Source organism: Parambassis ranga, chromosome 13 (genome assembly GCF_900634625.1).
Source record: "Parambassis ranga chromosome 13, fParRan2.1, whole genome shotgun sequence".
NCBI lineage: Eukaryota > Metazoa > Chordata > Actinopteri > Ambassidae > Parambassis > Parambassis ranga.
The window spans coordinates 19,883,995-19,903,151 of NC_041033.1; the positions used below are offsets into that span (position 1 = coordinate 19,883,995).

At 40.1% G+C, this 19,157-nt stretch overlaps 1 protein-coding gene across 4 annotated transcripts in view; it reads right to left on the reverse strand.

Annotated features, from left to right (window-relative positions):
• arhgap42b (Rho GTPase activating protein 42b) overlaps positions 1-19,157 on the reverse strand; it is a 57,257-nt gene that overhangs the window by 20,704 nt on the left and 17,396 nt on the right. For all 4 annotated transcript variants that reach the window (XM_028418731.1, XM_028418732.1, XM_028418729.1 and 1 more), the window contains exons 3-4: positions 16,993-17,054; positions 2,117-2,188 (exon numbers count right to left, since the gene is read on the reverse strand). In XM_028418731.1, the coding sequence (XP_028274532.1) occupies positions 2,117-2,188; positions 16,993-17,054 (134 nt within the window). The remainder of the gene's footprint in view (positions 1-2,116; positions 2,189-16,992; positions 17,055-19,157) is intronic.

Consider the following 19,157-nt stretch of genomic DNA (forward strand, 5'->3'; position numbering starts at 1 on the left):
CAGACAGCCTACAGATCTCTCCAGATTCTCGGAACAGTGGAAAGTTGCTCAGCCACTCGTGATGTCTGCCTTTTATCTCACTCTAGTTGGGCTAATGTTTAGCGGGGGATATGCCGTAGGAGGAGAAAGCCATTAGGAGGAAGTGGTTGGAGAAAATAAGAGGTAGTGGGAGTGACGGGGGCTGTGGCTTTTAAGAAACCATTTTATAAACATAGACAGTGCAATAATACTGAGCACTGTGATGGGGTAGAGCAGGGAAAAGGAATGGCAGCAAAATGTGCTATTTCATTATGGTTGATACATGTGGTGGCTGCGCAGTATGAAAACGGTTATTTAGGCTGGCATGAAACAGGAGTGACGGATGTTCACACCCCTCAATGAGAAGAGAAATCATTCTTTTACAGTATAATGCAGGTTGGTGAGTGAAGAGCCCAGTGGAGTACAGTAACAAAACTAAAAGAAAAAGAAAAAACGGGAGGCTTTGAGGCTTTAGGACTTCCCTCGCAGGGGTCAGGCTATGTAAAGATGTGCAAATGATTCAGTGAGTGCAGTGTAGAGTTAGCTAGTAAACTCACAAACTCAGTGGGAGAGCTGTGCAAAAAGGCTCGAGCCTGTGTGTGATCTCACCGAGGCAATGACCACAAACAAGCTGCTGTACTTTCATTTTATGCCTTTGCGTTGGCCAGGAATGAAAGCATGGCTTGTAGCAACAAACCCACACTGTTCTTTGCAGTCGACTCCTCAGCACTGTGGGACCAGGATGCCCCCGAGCAACACTCTGCAGAAACCCCCATTGATACCAATCCTCTGCAGTATATCTAATAGGTTAGGGAGGATTGCGTTACATGTAACAGGATTACAGTAATCTGATTGCAAAAATGATAAAGGTTATATGTGAGATGCAGGTTTACAGTAATCAGATTATAAATGCATGGTATAAAATATTGGCCTTTTGATTCATGCAATCATTTTTATGTAATCATTTATCTTTATTTTGCTATTAAAATGTATTTTTTTTAAATAATCTTATTTATATTCAACCTGTGCTGACAAACAAGCAAGAATACACAACACGTGTGATGTATCTGCCGAAGCAGCCAGATTGTGACGGGATCTATATTCAAGAAAGATAACATTTAGCAGCAATGAAACTTTGTGCCAAATTCTATTTGAATGTGGCATTATATAGTAAAACTGAGGACTAAAATGTTTTAAAATAATTTCCCTTTGCAAAGATCTTTGCAAAGAAACTGCAGATCCGATCATGTGATCGGAAATCGGGCCTGATTATGTGATTTCAGACTCGATCGGAATCGGACGTTACCTCCCGATCAGGACTCGGATATATATTTATTAGGGCTGTCAAAGTTGACACCGTCTGTGCAGGGTGGCTCTGTGTCTTGTAGTGTAGGGGTATGATAGCTGCCTTTGGTGCAAGAGGTCGTGGGTTCGAGACTTTGATGAGCTGCTGCGTGTGTCAAATGTCCTAGCTTGGGAAGGCTGAAGCATTGAAAGTTGGTGGGAATGTGTTGCGGGCAGTTTGGCGAAGCAGCACACATGTGGAAGTCCAGGCAAAGTCATTGCAGTATTATTTATATGGCGCAAAGGTGACTTGCTATTTGCCTTTGTAGAGAACCTTAAAAAAATCAGATCGGGACTTTGATACTCAAAATCAAATGATTTGGACTCGAGGGCAAAAAAACCTGATCGGGACATCCCTAAAAAAACACAGACAATCAAATGCAGTTCCAAACAGATCAAAAGTATTCCATAAAACATTTTAAAATGTAGTTGTAAATGAGAAGATAACACTACAGAGTAATGTAAACAATAATTGTTTTGCTTAATATGCAACCTTTAACTATAAACACCTTAGAGAACAAGAACATTTTAATATTCTTTAATATCACAATTACAAACTTTGTTTATACCTCCTACTAGTCTGATTAATTAGCAGCAGGTCACTTCTCTTGGTGGTGTCAGGTTTTACTTTTAATTAATGATTTACATACTGTAGGGGAGATGAAGGTGGTGAGGAGAAGAGGCGAGGGTGTCAGAACACATGAAATATCCTATGCTGTTCGGCTGCTAATTGCGCATGTAGGTGGTCTCTTACCTTCGCTGCACCAATCTGCTCCTTTCGAAACTTTTCCAAGGGAGTAATCAAAACATCATCTGCATTCTGAATCTGAAATTAAAAATTAAGGAAAGACAGCCAGGTGTCAGTCTGAGTGAATGATGTGATGTGAAAAACATCACAGAAACTCAATCAGCTTTATTACACTGTGCTCGCTCTACAAATGTGTCACAAAAGACATCAGATTCAGAATCAAATACAGGTTCTTTGAGGCCAAATACATGTGGAAGATAGAGTAATCGCATTCATTAATATCTCTTAAACCAGTGACAATGAACAATGTGTTACTCTGAGTGCAGCAGAGATATGAGATAGAGCACTCAACAATGATCCCACTAGGCAGAAGAAAATGGAAGCTTTTTATGTGAGCTGTGAAGCACCAGCATTGTCAGACCTTGCTAAAATATGACACAGTACAGCAGATGAAGGGGCTTTACAAGCACAGCCTGCCATACATTTACATTTTTGAGGTCTGTCTTCACATATTGGTGACCTCTCCTGTGTCATGACCGGAGTAAAAGGTCCCTCCAAGAACTTCTCCCTGTTTTATCCCAGACAGGAACTGATAAGGTGAGATATATTGTGGCAATTATAGTCTATGCTTCAATCCTTGCGGTTGAATGGTTAGAAAAGGTGCCATTAAGGTGCTTCCTGAGGATGGGCTTGCACACACGCTGAGATCAGATGACATCAGACCAGTGGAGCTGCTCTCCGGGAGGCACTGTCACGAATAACATGGCTCTTAGGTTGATTTAAGGTGTTATTCTGTGTGGTGAGTGTATGTGATAAACTAAGGGCTGTGCACTATAATACATCTATGATACTAGCTCTAATTTAGTGGTGTCAGCGCAGATGGACTATCAGTTCCACAGCCCTCTGAACACACACTTTCTCGAGATAGAGTTTTTGTTTTGAACCATTAATCATGGCGCATTTTCATTGTCCAAAAATAACCCTGTCAGGTTCATCAGCCAACCAGAATGACTGACTTCAAAAAGGAAGCTACAATCTCCCTAAACCCGCATTGTGTTCCTTCTCCTTTCATATGCACTGATGTGATAAGTGTTAAGCTTGTATTATAGTGTTGTTGTAATAATGCACTTACACTGTGATGTTTGTGGTCCTATGAAAATAGCTGGATTTTTCACACTTAAAACAACAATCTTTTTCCAATTAAGCATTACAGTATGTTGCTGTATTATTTACTCTACAGTATACATGGGATCGCACTTTAAAGAAAGATATTTGGGCCTTTATATTGGCCCCTGTGTGTCGTCTTTTTATGCAGCCATTCCAGCTCTTTGCAGAGGTGCTGGTGTCACTGTCATCCTTTTAAAGTAACCTAGAATATGGATGGGAGGCTTGTGTGTGTGTCTCTGTCATGTCATGTCACAGAACAAAATGACCACTACCACCTCCTTTTGTGGGACATATAAAGGTGAATATAATGTATAAAGGCACAGAAAGCACTTCAACAGGAATGGCAGTTTGATAAAACTTTTAATAGAAGTGTTTAAGGTGCATGAATAGACACAATGAAAGTGTGATTAGTAAATCATACCGACTGGGAGTGGTTACCATGGTAACAGACTCCAACACCATTAAACCCAACCAAGTAAACTTTATGCCTAAACCATAACCTAAATATTCTTATTAGGGATGTCCCGTTCCGATCACGTGCTCGGAAATCGGGCCCAATTACGTGATTTCAGACTCGATCGGAATCGGACCTCCCGATCAAGACTTGGATATACATTTATTAGGCCTGTCAAAGTTAACGCTTTCTGTGTCTTGTAGCGCAGGGGTATGACAGTTGCTTTTGGTGCGACAGGTCCTGGGTTCGAGATCTTGATGTGCTGCGTGTGTGAAATCTCCCGGTGTGGTGACACACACACACACACACGTTTTGTCGCAACGAGTGCCTTTATAGAAAGTATCGGATCAGGACTCGGCATCGGCAGATACTCAAAATCAAATGACTCAGACTCGGACTCGAGGGCAAAAAAACCTGATCGGGACATCCCTAATTCTTACACATAACAAATCTGATACAAACAAATGTAAAAGTGAAATTTAGTACAAGGATGCAAGTAGGAATACCACAAATATAAACACCAAATATTAACAGTCTACTCTGCACTAAACCTTCAATTACAACTCCTCTGGAAAGAGTGTTAATTGGAACGAAAATCTGTAGACTATGGGTCTTCACACATGAGTTGTCACTAGTCACACTATGCAGTAATTACCATTTCAGATAGGATGTGTAATGCAAGATGATGCATTCAATTTCACAAAAGTGGGTGTATGATGTACGTGTGAATGAGACATTTTTTTTATATAAAGAATTATCTTTAACCTTCAATTACCTTCAGTTGCGTGTTAGAAATCTGAATGTGTACGCAGACATTGCAAAACATATTATAACACCTCCCAACCTGTGCTATGAGTCATCACCAAAGAAGAGAGTGCCTCTGTAAGAATCATAAAGGCAATTTGGAAACAAGTGACTCTATGAGAGGCATGGAGCACATTTGATGGTCATCAGATCCAGCTGTTATAATCCTGCAATCATATTGAAGTCATCGTGCTATCTACTGTGTCAACAGCAAGAATTATACTACTCTGCCTGTGTGATAATGTCATTTCCTCTGTCTTATCTCCAATGCTTTCAGTCTAATTGAGCCTGTAATATTACCACGCTTGAAAATGTAGATTTTTAATATCATTATTTTTTTCCCCCTTCAAATGGACAATTAAATATACAGCACTCTAAGCTTGGGAGATTATGTTCTAATATGTAGAATGGAATGAACAAAATCATTTTTGTATGGATTTCTGCTTTACACCATGGAATGGGAAGGCATTATCAACTGTCCATTTCAGTTTTGATTATCAGTTTCTAATAAGCCGATTCAGACATTTGTACGTGAAAGAGGCCAACTTATTTAAGACTCAATGGATTACTTTCAAACTGGCATTGTGCCGAATGCCCTCAGAAACAGCCTCTCTCAACAGGATTAAATCCATATGAGCAAGCACAGTGTGATGCTTGAAAGGATGCAATAGCGCTAAGCAATTTCATTACCAGATAGGGGAGGAATGTCAATGTGCTGTATTTCCCCTGCTCCTGCGTTTACCAGTCCAAATATCAAGTGGATCAAAAGTGTTACTCTGAGGTTAATTTGCAGAGACAGATCAAAATGCCACCAAAGCAAATTGAATAGTGCACCGTGTACCAGCTGAAATTCGCCCCTGTCAAAAAATATCCCCAGAACTGTTTTAAATGTGTATATCTATTCTAAATTGTTTGGAAATGCATTCAGACTCCTCTGCATCGCCTATTCATACAAATTCCCTGGAGGGTATTATTATACCTTTTTTTTTTCCACAGCTTCTACAACACATGCTGTATATTCTGTCCATTCCCCGTCACAGTGTGCATACTGAAAAGAAGGCAAGTAAACAACCATTTCCCAGGTCAGCTCTTGTTAGAATCGCTCTCGTCAGGTCTACCTGATGTTTGGCTCATCAAACAAACATTATACAGAGAAATGCAGGCTGTCCTCATCGGGACAATGTGAGAGGAAGCCAAGACTTCCAGGCATTTAAACTGACATGTGTACGAATCTGACCAACACATCCTCATGAATAAAGGTCTCATCTGATCGATAATTACATCCTCAAAATAACGTGTATACATTTGCGATGAATAGCCCAATCATATGAATGTATCAATATTATGCATGTCATGTGTACGACCCGATATATGGGAAAATGAGTTTAATGTTGTGAAAATGGTTTCTTTTTTAAACCCATGATTTTAAACCCATCCAAATATTTTTTATTATAACTCTCCCCTTAGGTGAACAAACAACAACAACACAACAACAAACAACAACAACAAATCCTGCAGGTATGAAGTTATCACTACCATCCACCTGCTTCTGTGGACTTGTGGCAGCCTGTATACATGTGTATACAGGAAGATGTGTACATGGCAGATAACATCAGCCACAGGGTCTGACGCGTCAGCCTGGCCATCCGGCAATAACATGTGATGTTCTTTTAGAAAATTGTGTTACAAGATATCCGGCTATAACGGCTTCAAGTGCGCATGCTGTGAGGGGCGATGTATTTCTGTGTCCTCTATAGTTTCTAATCACTGTAGCATTTAACTATGAATGGCTCCGTCTCAGTGCTGACAGCATGTAAAGCCTATAACTGGAGAATAAATAACTTTTATAGGCCCTTTGTCCGTTCCGTTTAGACAATGTCCTCACAATGAACAGCCAACCTAATACACCTACAGCCATGCTTCTTCACTGCAAATCAACTGAGACTGAAGGTGCACAAACATATACACACACATAACACACAGATATAACAGTCTTCCCATTTTTTCCCTGGATGAAGAGGCATCATAATAGCCTGCTCTGTCACCATGCTCCACCATCATTCAAATGAAAAAGCATATTTTTGTTTGTTGTTCAGCAGTTCCACTCTCACAATCACACAATCCAAGCAAAAGTGGCTGCAGCCAGAGAAAAGAGTTTTAGAGGGGGGGGGGGGGGGGGGGGTAACTGGACTTCGTCAAGTAGGTGTTTTATCGGTCGGTGCTCGCCAGGTAAAATCCGCCAACTGTGACAATTTAATAAAAGCTTCTGACAGAAATAGGTCGCTGAAATTTTAACGGCTAAAGAGAAAAATACTAACAAAAAATGCCTAATTGTGATCCAAATGAACCATCCATAAGTACGTAAAGAAAGCCAAAAGGCACAGAGAGACGTGCAAACTCCTTCTTGCTATGAGGCAGCAGTGCTAACCACAATATTTACTTAGTATGAAGATGCTAATGATGCAGTAATACAAATGACCACATCATCAAGCCTGTTTTGTACAAAGGGATTGAAGGAATTAACAACAGTTGGCTACAGTCAAATCCCCTTATCATATTTTGGTAATGTTAACTAGATATCAGCCACTGGGTATAATATACTACATGAAATTACTGACCTTGTTAAAGAAAATAAAGATAAAATATGGGATGTTTTTCCCATATCTAATATGCTAATTTGTCCAACTAACGATAACTATATTTTGTAAATCCCTAAAGAATTGTAACCCCCCTAGATCTTAATGGGAAACACTTAAAACAAAGGACTGGGACAAAGTGAGCAAAATATACTTTACAGTTATCCGTCTATTTGTAACGATTTCTCACAGAGGTTGTATATTTAACCTAGAGACCATGAAGAGGACCCTTGCTGCTTAATAACATACTCATTTAACTAATCATCCTGAAAGTGGCCTTAATTCTTAGAAGTAATTACATTTTCCCTTTAGCTCTCACCTAACTTTAGCTTCCATGTGTAAAAGATCAGCAGACACCTTTGAGACTTTTATGCATCTGATTTGAATGTTTAATTGTGTCAATTTACAAAGCGTAAAATCCAGAGGTGAGGTGTCGGCATGTGTACATGACGAATGCTAATAGGTGCTGCTGGAATAGCTTCTGAGCGGCACAACGTGGCTGTGTGTTCCATACGTCTGTGCGCCAGACACCTGCACCTCCTTTGTCTTGAGCTGTATTACAACTAGTAATAGCCAGCAGCATCAAATAAAAACCGTCAGCAACACTCAGACCAATAACCACAGTGACAGCAGCTGCAACTAAAAGGAATTAGCCTAACTCATTAAAGTAGGTGTAAGCAAAGCCCCCCAAAACCTAATTAATGTGTTAAACGCATAATAAACATTATTGCCCTCATCATCATGCCAGAATAAAACGTCCTGTTTCGTGCTGACGGTGTGATACGACCTTTATTAAAAGAGGGAGTGCAATCGCTCTGTGTTTCTGTCACTTCTCTCTGCAGACTGTTGCAGGGGAGGAGTGTGTGAATGTGTGTGTATGACAGGGGGTAACAATCTCATTGCAGAGCTAAATCTTTATCTGGTGTAGCACTGGCACCTGCAGCAAACTGAAAAGTCATCCTCCTCTAACTTTTATGAGCTATGAAATAAAAACAAACCTTCAGTAGAAAGAGTCACACAGAGAGAGTAGAAGTGACACATTTGCCCTACACACATTTATCGAAGTGTATAAGCTGTTAAGTAAGGGTATGAAGAAGCTGTTGAAACGCAGACAGCAGTTTGTGGGTCCCGGAGGACTGTCTCTGGTTTAAGTACAGTTTGGGTTCCTGTGATGTTCCGTCATGTTTGTTGATACCTCTGCTGCTGCGATCATTGTCTACATATATTTAGGCTTAGTATTCATAATTCTCCAAATGAAGAGCTACAGTGTCCAAAGAACAGATTTTTGAGAGATTTAAATTTAACCACAGCAGAGAGAGTAAGGCAGAGTTGGAGATGTTACATTAAGGCTTTGCCTTGTTAAATCATGACATACGATTAGCATTTTCTCTCTTGTCAAAAAGGAGAGAAAGAAGCAGGTATTCAACGGAGCTTTGATCCAGACACACAATTCTAAAGTCTCACAATGACTTAGAATGAATTATTTTGACCACACACAAATGAAAATCTGACATCATGCCACCTCTTCCAGTCACACGAGAGTGTCTTCAAATTTTGCACTCCTGAATATTGTCTGGCAGGAGCATCGCCTAGCATTCTTAACATACAGCATTTATTATGACTCAAAGGGTTAATTAATCGTGGTACCTGTGTGTTAAAAATGAGGGCTTTGGTACATGCTAGTTATATGTAGTCAATACAGAAGCATAGCAGTCACCCCTCCAGCGCACTAAAATGAAACATTTAAAACGGCAAGCCAGCAGCCGTCATTAAACATCCAGTTGGATCCTTAAAAAAAAAATGAAGCTTGCTGTCAGGAAGTTCGTAAAGCTGGCAGAGAGTGAGCGATATAATGTGTCTGCTGAAATAACAGACATTTAAATGCCATATTTCATGTATTAATTAAAGCATGTCTGGCGAGCCCTCAGGTTGATAAATTGGAGCATAAAAATTCTCACCGTGGAGAGGTATTTCAGCACGCCTGTGTCTCCTTAGCACAGACTAGCGACAGGAAATACATTATGTCAGTAAACAGCTCTTCTGGAGGCTGTCTCAATGTCTGCTTTGCTTGCTCTGCTAAAGTGACACATAACAAGCAGAAAGCATAAGAAAAAAACACAGAACAGCGAGAAGTAGTGTGGTGCATCAGGAGCAGGTTTTAAAACTGTGACATTCATCAGCTCCACTGGTTATTTCTCCTGCTTTGTCACAGTCGGCACACAATCCTAAGGTACACCTGAAATGCATGATTATACCAATCAATAGGATAGAAGATGTTTTGCTCCTTGTCTAAAGTGCTCATTACTTTTTGAATGACTCTGAAAAACTGAAAGTTAGAAATCCTTTCTTCTAAAAGTCAAACATTCCCAAAGAAGTAAGCCTAAATCTTTCTTGAATCTCATTACTACACTGTGCGATTTTTAGCGATCCCTTAAGACCATTGCATGGCACACTATGCGACGTAAATCTAATAAACTTTGGTTTGACATCAAGTTTGATGCGTGCAGATTGTACGATGACCATTTACTGAATCGCAGGCGACCACAGGTTACGTCGTACGTCAACATGCGCGGAGGAGGAAGACGTGGATGCGGAGTGACAGGTCGTAGCAGCTGTCACACTGTGAGACAGTCATCCTAAATTTCTGACATCGCTAGAATTTTATCTCAGCTTATCTTTGGTCGCAAGGCGCTGACAACGGCCGTCGTGGAACCTGTCTCACAGTGCGATGAAAGACCACCGAGTTAGAGCCACGACCAAAAATATCTCCACGATTCTCGATGCTCGTCTTTCGTCTGCGACAGCCCAAAATCGCACGGGGTAAACTGGGCATTAAGGAAATATCTGTTACAACATATTCCTGTAGTTTATACTGTATTCAGTCTGGGTTCATTTCATCTATTGTCTTTCAGAATGCACGTACAAGTGACTGAGGTGAATAATGATACACACAGAGATATCCCGGCTCATGCTAACCGAGGTTTACTTTAGCTGCGGGGAGGACAGCACAAAGGTTTGATAATGTTCATTCCAAATACTTTTTCAGACTTTCATTAAACCAGCCACCGTGGACACGGCTAAGAACAATGACTGCCTTTATTTCACAGTGTTGTTTCAGGGTCAACGGGACATTCCTCACTTCACAGGCTGGCACACAAGCTACCCACAGAGCAGAGTTACTGTACTGTTAAATCCTGAGAAAGCAGCAGCGGCGCGCACCGCTCACCACAGATACAGGCTCACATTTTATAGTGTTTGGTTTCAGTTCCGTGGCAAACTGACAAATTGTGTGTAATTGTATCTGTGCTTAAAGAAAAATGTAAACCAAAGGGGGGGATGTGGGGGGAAAAAAATGTAAAACAGCACAGCTAGACAGCCTTTGAGGGGTTTGTTGAAAAGCAGGAGAATGAAATTACAAGATGCATCTTGCTCTTATTATTGAGAGAAATAACGCTGCTAGAACAGATTGCTGAATATTACTAAGCTGTCTAAGAGCTGAAGGATAACTCTGTAGAAGCGTGTGCTTTCCCAGCTTGTTTTCCAACCCTAAATAGAGCATTCATATTCATTAACATTATCGTATTTGAATTATTAGTCACATGATCTTGAGTTCTGTGCAAGGAATGTTGGTGTGTACAAATCAGTTTAACTTGCAGAGCTTCTCTTGCTTTTACATTTGTGATAAAGAAGAGAAGTCATTATTCACAGCACATACAGTAAATGCAGTTTATTAGCTGAATATAAAATGGCGACACCTGATTTTCTTTGTTCCCTTTCAGCAACAACAACAGGAACATTCAATCTGTTTTCCAGTGCAGCCATGAAAGGCTCCCCTCCCAGGGGTATATGATCATCACTCCAAAAAGCCACAACATCAGGGCACTGCCCTTCCACTCCTAAATGCCATCCACGCTCAGCAGTGCTGAACCTTCTCAAACCATGCAGAACTTGAACCATTTTCACTCTTTTTATGCCGCTGAAAGGGTTATCAACGGGGGAATTACAGCAGAAATCTTTTTGAAAAGATAGAATTTGGGAAGTTTTCACATGGAAATACACACCTGCGTAGCTGGCAAGCCAATCACAAAGCAAAAAAGATTTAAGGCCTGGCTACCCACCAAGCCAAGAGACAATAAAACGCTTCATGCTCGACAAAGCCTGCAGAAATTGGGCTACTGGTATAGTCTCCAGCCTCCATGCAACAGAGGCTCCAGATATACAGTATTACATTTAACAGCGCACAAAGGACAGGGGGCTGGATTTGAGACATACAGGTTTCCTGTCTATCTAACTTTAAATGTCTGGGTTTCAGTGACTCTTCTGTCTGCATCCTTTAACTTTCAGTGCAGATGTGAAATAAGTGCGTGAGATAAGGGGAGTCCCAGTTCCTTTTTCTGAAAGTTTGCACCCATTCAGGGTGAGGAACACAAGTTTCTTTTTAACCATGTGCGACTGCAACCACCACATCTGTCTGCCGTAATCTATCAGGAGTAAAAAAACCTTCAAAATGGAAACACCATCTGGCAGTGATTGTGGTTTAAGTGTAGCAGAGAGTCGAGTCTCAACTGGTTTATCTCACAATATTTCATGTTTTGAGGACAGCGTTCTTCCCTTGTTAGGAAGGATTTCATACATTTGGGGAACATGTGTTGGTTTAAGATTCACTAATTACGTTCTGCACACCAACTGTTGTCAAATTACACAAAGAGGATGAAACGTTCTGGTCATCTGCACTTTCCTCCCTTTTCCACCCACCCAGATGCTCACAGGATGACACTGTGGATCTGGAAGCGTTGATGGAATTTCCCTTCTGTGTTTTCTAAAACAAACAAAACACAGAAGCTTTTCATCTTTTACAACTTGACAGTGAACATTATTCAAGCCAGTAAGGAGACATGAGTGACACCTCTTTCTGACAAACACACCTCATCACAACAGTGTGGGTGCTGTCATCCTAATTGTGTAGATCAATGTGATATCTGCTGTTTGGAAATGCCACTGTATATTACAGTGACTGTCACAAACCGGCTCAAAAGGCTGGAAAGACTCTGCTGTTCACTTTCAAAATAAATGTCAGAGAGCAAAGAAAAGTTTGTGTCTTTTTTTTAACTGTTTCATGTCTTTGTTGAGACTTTAAAGAATCTAATGAATACGTATATTTGATACCGATGCAGTGGACAGTAGACGCGGCTCACTGTGAAATACATGAATGCAAGTCATGAAAGGGAAAGTCCGCTCTGTATTATTTTATTCCTCACGGACCCTACATAATTAGCTAACGTGTCTTTTATAGAGAAACAATGAATTATTTAACAGCTCTATAAATATATATCAGTTATACATTTGGTAGCAGGCTGCCGTCCACTCCTTTGTGCTTTCTGGTTGGTACCACAGTGCTTTAAAGCTGCCTCCTTTTAGAAGTGCGTTCTGGTTGTTGTTACTTCTCTTGGATGTTTGACCTTCACGTTAACAGTTGGCTGTTTCCACATTACAGAGTGGAAAGTTTCTCCTTGTCTTCAAAAAAAAAGGGTCATGATGAATTTAAAGACACGTAATGATATTATTTTCTGCATCAGAGCATTTCAAATCCTCCTGAATTGTCACTGATAACTGCAGCCATTAAAGCCTTAGAAAGAAAAACTATTATCCAACAATTGACATCACTGAATCTCACTTTGCCAAACATCATTTGTGGAAACTGTTTCTCATAATTCTTCAGTATCAGAAAATTACAGGGTATGTAGGCTGCAGTTAAGAAGGTTACTGAAGATAAATGTCTATGATGCGCTCAGTGGATGTGTCTGTAATCAAGCAGCTCATAATAAACAGTCAGAACAATACATTTAGAATGTGAATACACACTGGATGTATATGAAGGCAGGGTTTGTAAAATATTATATCAAAATTAAAGCATTACTTAAAGAATCACATTGCCTACTGTAAATCCATATAACCTGTGATCTGCAGGAACCATTTTGCCATTTTAAGACAATGTCCTAAATGCTGCTGAAAGTCTGCACTGCAAACTAAATACATTATGTTTCCATGGAGCTATGGATAAGGATATATTTGACAGTGTATACGGTGATACGGCCAGCGGGGACCATCTAGAAACTGAGCTGCAGAAAGCAAACAGCGCATGGTCATTCTACTATCAACACAAAATAAATTGAATGAATGGATGAGTCTACTGAGTGCCCTACATTGCTACAATGCAAGTGTGCTGGTAACCCAAAGATATTAAAGAGACCAGCACAAACAATATGTTATTTATATATTGATGTTATTTTAATTAATGCAATATATTAGGAACAACAAGCCTGGACAAAAAACTTCATAAAGCAAAGTAGAGGATAAAAACTTTCTGATAATCAATCACACCAATGCAGTTTCAGTCCAGGTTGAATCTGTGAGTCTGATTACTATTGTCTATCATGACTGACAACATCAGGATACAACAGGGCTTAACCTCCGGATAGAGTTTCTCACCTCCTCTTTAATGGAGGCTTAAAATGCTATGGTGGGAATAGGGTCGATTAATGCAGCTTTCACCGTCGAGAGTCTATGTTTATTTTGGCTGGACTACATAAATGAGCATTTTTAATTATTTATTAGAGATTTTAATTCATTAAAAAGAGCCGAGGTGGCTCAGCTGTGAAAACTGTGTGAGCAGAGACGTGTTTTGGAAAGTGAGACCTGGGGACATGCTTGGTGTTAGTCGTGGTCCAGGCAACCTGCCTATTAATCACTAAACCTGGCATCACCAGCCTGTTTCTATAAAAGTAAGCTTCTAAATGTGCGCAGCACCTACTGTAGCTTATTAAGCAATGCCAATCACAGTTTTACACCCCCAAGTCAGGTGAGTCACAAGCAATTTACAGTTCATTTATAGGAGTAGGGAAGAAACACTTTATAATATATACATTTACAGTTCATTTATAGGAGTAGGGAAGAAACACTTTATAATATATACATATATGGAATTTATAAACATATAACATATGGCAGTTACATTGCTGGCAGTTGTATCCCTTTGAAATGAGATGGAATGAAAAAAGCGCTTAAGAACACATACATGTAGTCTTTGTTTTTATTAGAGAACAAAACTTTGTGAACAAAAGGTACTGTAAAACACAGTTTCCTCTTGTTTTGGGCTTTCTGGGTTTAAGCACAACCAGTACATGACCTCTTTTGTATTTTTGTTTTCTGGTGTGTGATGGAAAACATGGTCATTAAATAGAAGGACCTTTTTTACGTCTTATTTCTGGCTCTTTAAACTCAATGACTAGATGATAATCATGAGTTTTGAAAGGAGACAGCTGGACCACTCTGAGGCTGAGCTGGCAAAGGGCCACATTAGTCTCACAGGGGTCAGAAGCCTTCAGAGCTTTAATGATAGTGAAAACTGATAGCCAGACAATAGGCAGAATGTACTGTATATATATGTATATTTCTGTGGATTGGTAAGGAACTAACAAATACCTGTGTCTACTGCATTTCAAACTCCGCTTTCTGAATCTCCCACTGTAAGAAAACACTTGTTCGAGGAAACAACATCAGACCAATTTACAGAAACAGAACTACTACACAATAAGAAACAGCAGCCTCCTATTTTCAAAAACATCCAGAAAGCAAATACACGGGTAGCTATTTATACTCTGAATCCATGCTGTTATCTTTTTGCATAAAACGTTTCAGTGCTCACAGCTGACTCCGTGCCTGATGCTTTATATTCATAGTGTAATTTAAACATTTTACTCCTTTCATGCTACAGGCTACATGCGAGGTCTAACTTAAGTGTTTGGAGATTCTGCAAACACACAACATGTCAGCAGCTCTGGCTAACCAGGGTTCATGAATTTTAAATAAAGGTTCAGAAAGAGATGATTGCACATTTCACACTGCATTAATATTATAATGCAGAAAACTGTATTTCTCAGCGTCATTTGCTACATTATCCTCATATTACTACTGACAGTAGTGTCATCCACAGCAATTAAAAAGGATCAGAGAAAACAGAACAAGAAGGTCCTTCCTTGGGTGATATGAATTTATGAATGATGCTTTCATGTTTGTAAAATTACTGGAATGACCCAAAAGCTAGAGCCTGCACAGAGGTGACCCATAGCTGCAAAGGTCAAATGTTAAAATCTAGCTGAACTTTGAATGTCAGGAGGGCAATGCTCACATTGAGACATCACATTGCCATACTATATCTGACAAGCCTTTGTTTTTCCTATAACTGTGCAGCCATATGAAACAGATGCACTGTGACAGCTTTAATCACAATTATTTCACTTTATTAGAATTACTTTCTAGCTCACTGTTTGCCCTCATTTTAAGCTAAAGCACGCGCACTCAGCCCTACAGACAGAAAAAGTGTCTGTAATAAGTTTGCTGCTCCTTCATGGAGAACGAAGTGCTAATGAAAATGTCTCACGTAGTTACAAAAGCTATGACTGCTAACCTGCACCTGATCAAATCTGCATATCAGACTGCAAATCAGATGCACAGCTGAGGTAATGTCGCCAACTTTTACAATGTCTACTAGGTGATGCTAGTTGCATTAAAATACGTAAAAATAAGGAAATAAATGCAAAAGTTACAATACACCCTGAACCCTGTTTCAGTGTGATTCAATGGAATAAAATATGAGCCCCATGTAAAAAATCACACTCCAAGTGTGTGGCTGGAATCTCCACCATCCTCTCCAACCTCATAATGTGAACTGTTATTCTGACCACTGTGAAATTTATATGAAATATTATCTGCTGAGGAGTATATTACACATCTGATGTTGGACTGCGTTACAACTTAACAACACATCCGACTGCATCAAGACGTCACTCCATGTTCTGTTGTTAGTATTGTGCCTTTGACACACTTTGTGGGGTTTGTGGGTAAAGCTAGGCTTACTGTACAGTCAACACCAAAATTCTTTCCATGTGAATAATGTGGTTGAATGTTATCGACAGCTTTATTTGGTTTAGAGAAAAAAAAAGGAAAGCCTAGAGACCTGCAGATCCCACTCTTTTTACTGATGTCTCAGCTCTATCCGCATCCAAATAAATCCATACACATGTGATAGCACAAATCAATTGTTCTCTCAGTGGTCATCCTCACAGTGGAAATCATCTCTGCTTTGCATATTATCTCACAACATGTGGGACATACTGTATGCACTCCCACCTCTATTGCCCTTGCCCTTTAAGTCATGCCTGCTTTGTCTGCAGACATTCAGCATAGTTGGAGGCTTGTTTTCCGACCTTTAGACCAGTCAACCACAGACATAACTGCCACTTTTTGTACAACACACACACACACACAAACAACGTCCACCGACTTCAATTTATCCAAGCTCACACGTCCATCACAGAAAACACGAAGCCCCTAATTAGTTTTTTCGTCAAAGTCTCAGTTCCGTTGGTGTTTTGTTGTGATTATGGTAAACCCTTTAATATTATTCGATGCTATTTATTATGCTTTGTTTACTGTCAATCATCTCACCCCCACAGAGAAAGATATGTTTATGCTCTTACAAATTGTATGTTCAAAGTTTTACATTTTACAGTCATTAAAAATTGTGTGATATTTGTTGATTATTTTCTTGATTTCCTGCAATGATTCCAAAGACAAAATGGCGTAAATCCACATTTGAACTAGCATATCAAAAAAAATACAAAAATATCTACAGTGTGCATGCAAAGGGATTTGAAAAAAAAATAGATAACAGGCAATATGTGCTTTTGTGATTAGGGTTTGTTTTGTTGTAGTATATCACGTTCCAAATAGGAATCAAAGACATAAAATGTTTTTCTTACCAAACGTCTTCTTTCCTCTTCAACAGTGTTCATCAGCTGGGAGAACTCTTTGAACGACTGGGCTGAAACACAAAAAAGAGATCATTACTCTGTCAGTAATAAAGAAGAAATCTGGAATGTTTGGTCAGTAAATGCATCAACATGTACAAGCAATATGTTCGTCGTTGAGCAGGTATATAAGCAAGCTCGACCATGGTGATACTACATTCTGATGATAAAACAGTGGCGCAGTCGTTAAGCATCAGATGTTCCTGGCACCCCACAAGCTCTGTAGCACGGTCCTAAAAATGTTTATTTGCACTGCAGCTTCATACCTTTCAGTGCAGCACATTTTAGAACCTAATAAAGGCATGCAGCTGTCCAATTTAAAACCAAGACTAGCAGTAAAAACAATACTTCCAATTGAATGGAACCCACTGATTGCTTCCTTTTATTTTCTTCCCCTGCTAGGCTTTACAATATACTGTCACAATGCAGGAGAGACTGATGTCGTGGAGATATGTTCACGCCATCTGGGCTATACTTCAGTAGCTTATATTACATCGTGCAGGGCCAGATGAATTCACAATACAGTACATGGAAGCTTATCTGCCACAGAACTGTGCCTTGATAGCTTCACTGCTTCATTAAATCGAGGGCCAGATACGATGTGGCCTCTGTTGGTCAGCCCCTGTGTCACCCCGTGTCCAGCCATTTAGCAGCGGTCGAGCTGCTCTGCTTGCCAACACAGTAACATCATTATCAGCTCCGACAGCCTGGCACAGGGACTCATGCATCATCTTAGACACTTTGGTCCATTTACACACCCAAGCTTTTAAAGACCATGGAGCAATGATTTTGTGCCAGCGATCCTACAGGCAGGCTGGCCTCCTATTAATGCTACCAGCTCCTTTATCAACAGTGCAGACCTCTCAGGGGGTAAAGGGCACAGCTGGAGCTGCTGATGGGACAAGATTAGACTCTGAAGAAAGGAAATGGGAGTCAAAGTGAGGTTACGGCTTGCATATCATTCACTGGTAAAATGAGGGAAGGCAATAGACCTGATGAAATACAATTTAATGCCACAAGAATGGTTGAATAGGGAAGATAAGCAAGTACAGGCATTTCCTGTATACCTGTATATTCCTGTATATTTTTTGCACACTGTAATTAGAGCTGTACGTTTGTGATCAATTTTTATTGATGTACATGATGTTTGTCTTGCTATTTGGTGTGGATTTGAGGTTATCTAGCTTTTTCCACCCCAGAAAGATCACGAGATTTCTTTGAGACCCAAGGATTGACCTTCTGAGAGAAAGGCCTGTAACTTTTCTAAAAATTTAAATTTCTATAGCCACATCAATCTTTTGGCCCCATTGATTCCTAGATAACTGGCTTAGAATGTGAATGTCACTGCAGGAAGTCACAGAGCGAAATCAATAAAAGGTCAGGTGAACCCGTCTGGCAGCACATACAGGATCCCGATGTTATGTGTGGAAGTTGCGAGCATCAAAGTGAACTATACCGATACTGCATCACGATCATGGCTGGCATTCACACAAGGGTCCAGCTATGTCAGTCAGAAAGCTGAGTTTCATTGATGACTAGATTGATTTCAACAGGGTGTTTCATTTTTTTCCCCTCAAACATTAATCATGGCCTTTTCTCTCTGGATGGGGAGTGAACACAGCAGTGCAGCTATGAGTGACAGGAAGGCTAGTGAAGACTCAGTGTTTATGATGCCAGAAATTGTGTGTTGTGGAAGAAGGTTATTGAAACTGTTTCCAACTATTAACGTGGTTATTTTGCATTTTTAATTTCATAGTGTATTACGCTGGTCTTGATTAAAGACTGCCCAAACACATTTGCCAATGTCTATAAATAAAACACTCAAACTGCGTTCTGACAGATGGCACAGAACCATCATTGAAACTGTGAATATTGTGCCAGTGGGGGCTGCTACAGCTAAAATATCCACTGTTCAATCTGAGATCAACACCTCCTTGATCGAAGGCCAGGAAAAAGGGGAGCCCTGCCTCAAATAACAGGGTGCCCGATTCTAATAAGGGCTTGGAAGCTTGGTGTGGATTTCTCCAATAAACATAATTGGTCTCCTCCTGCACCCACGACCATCACACAGTCACTGCAGCTTTGTGGGACAGAAAAGGAAAAAGCTGGACTATTCA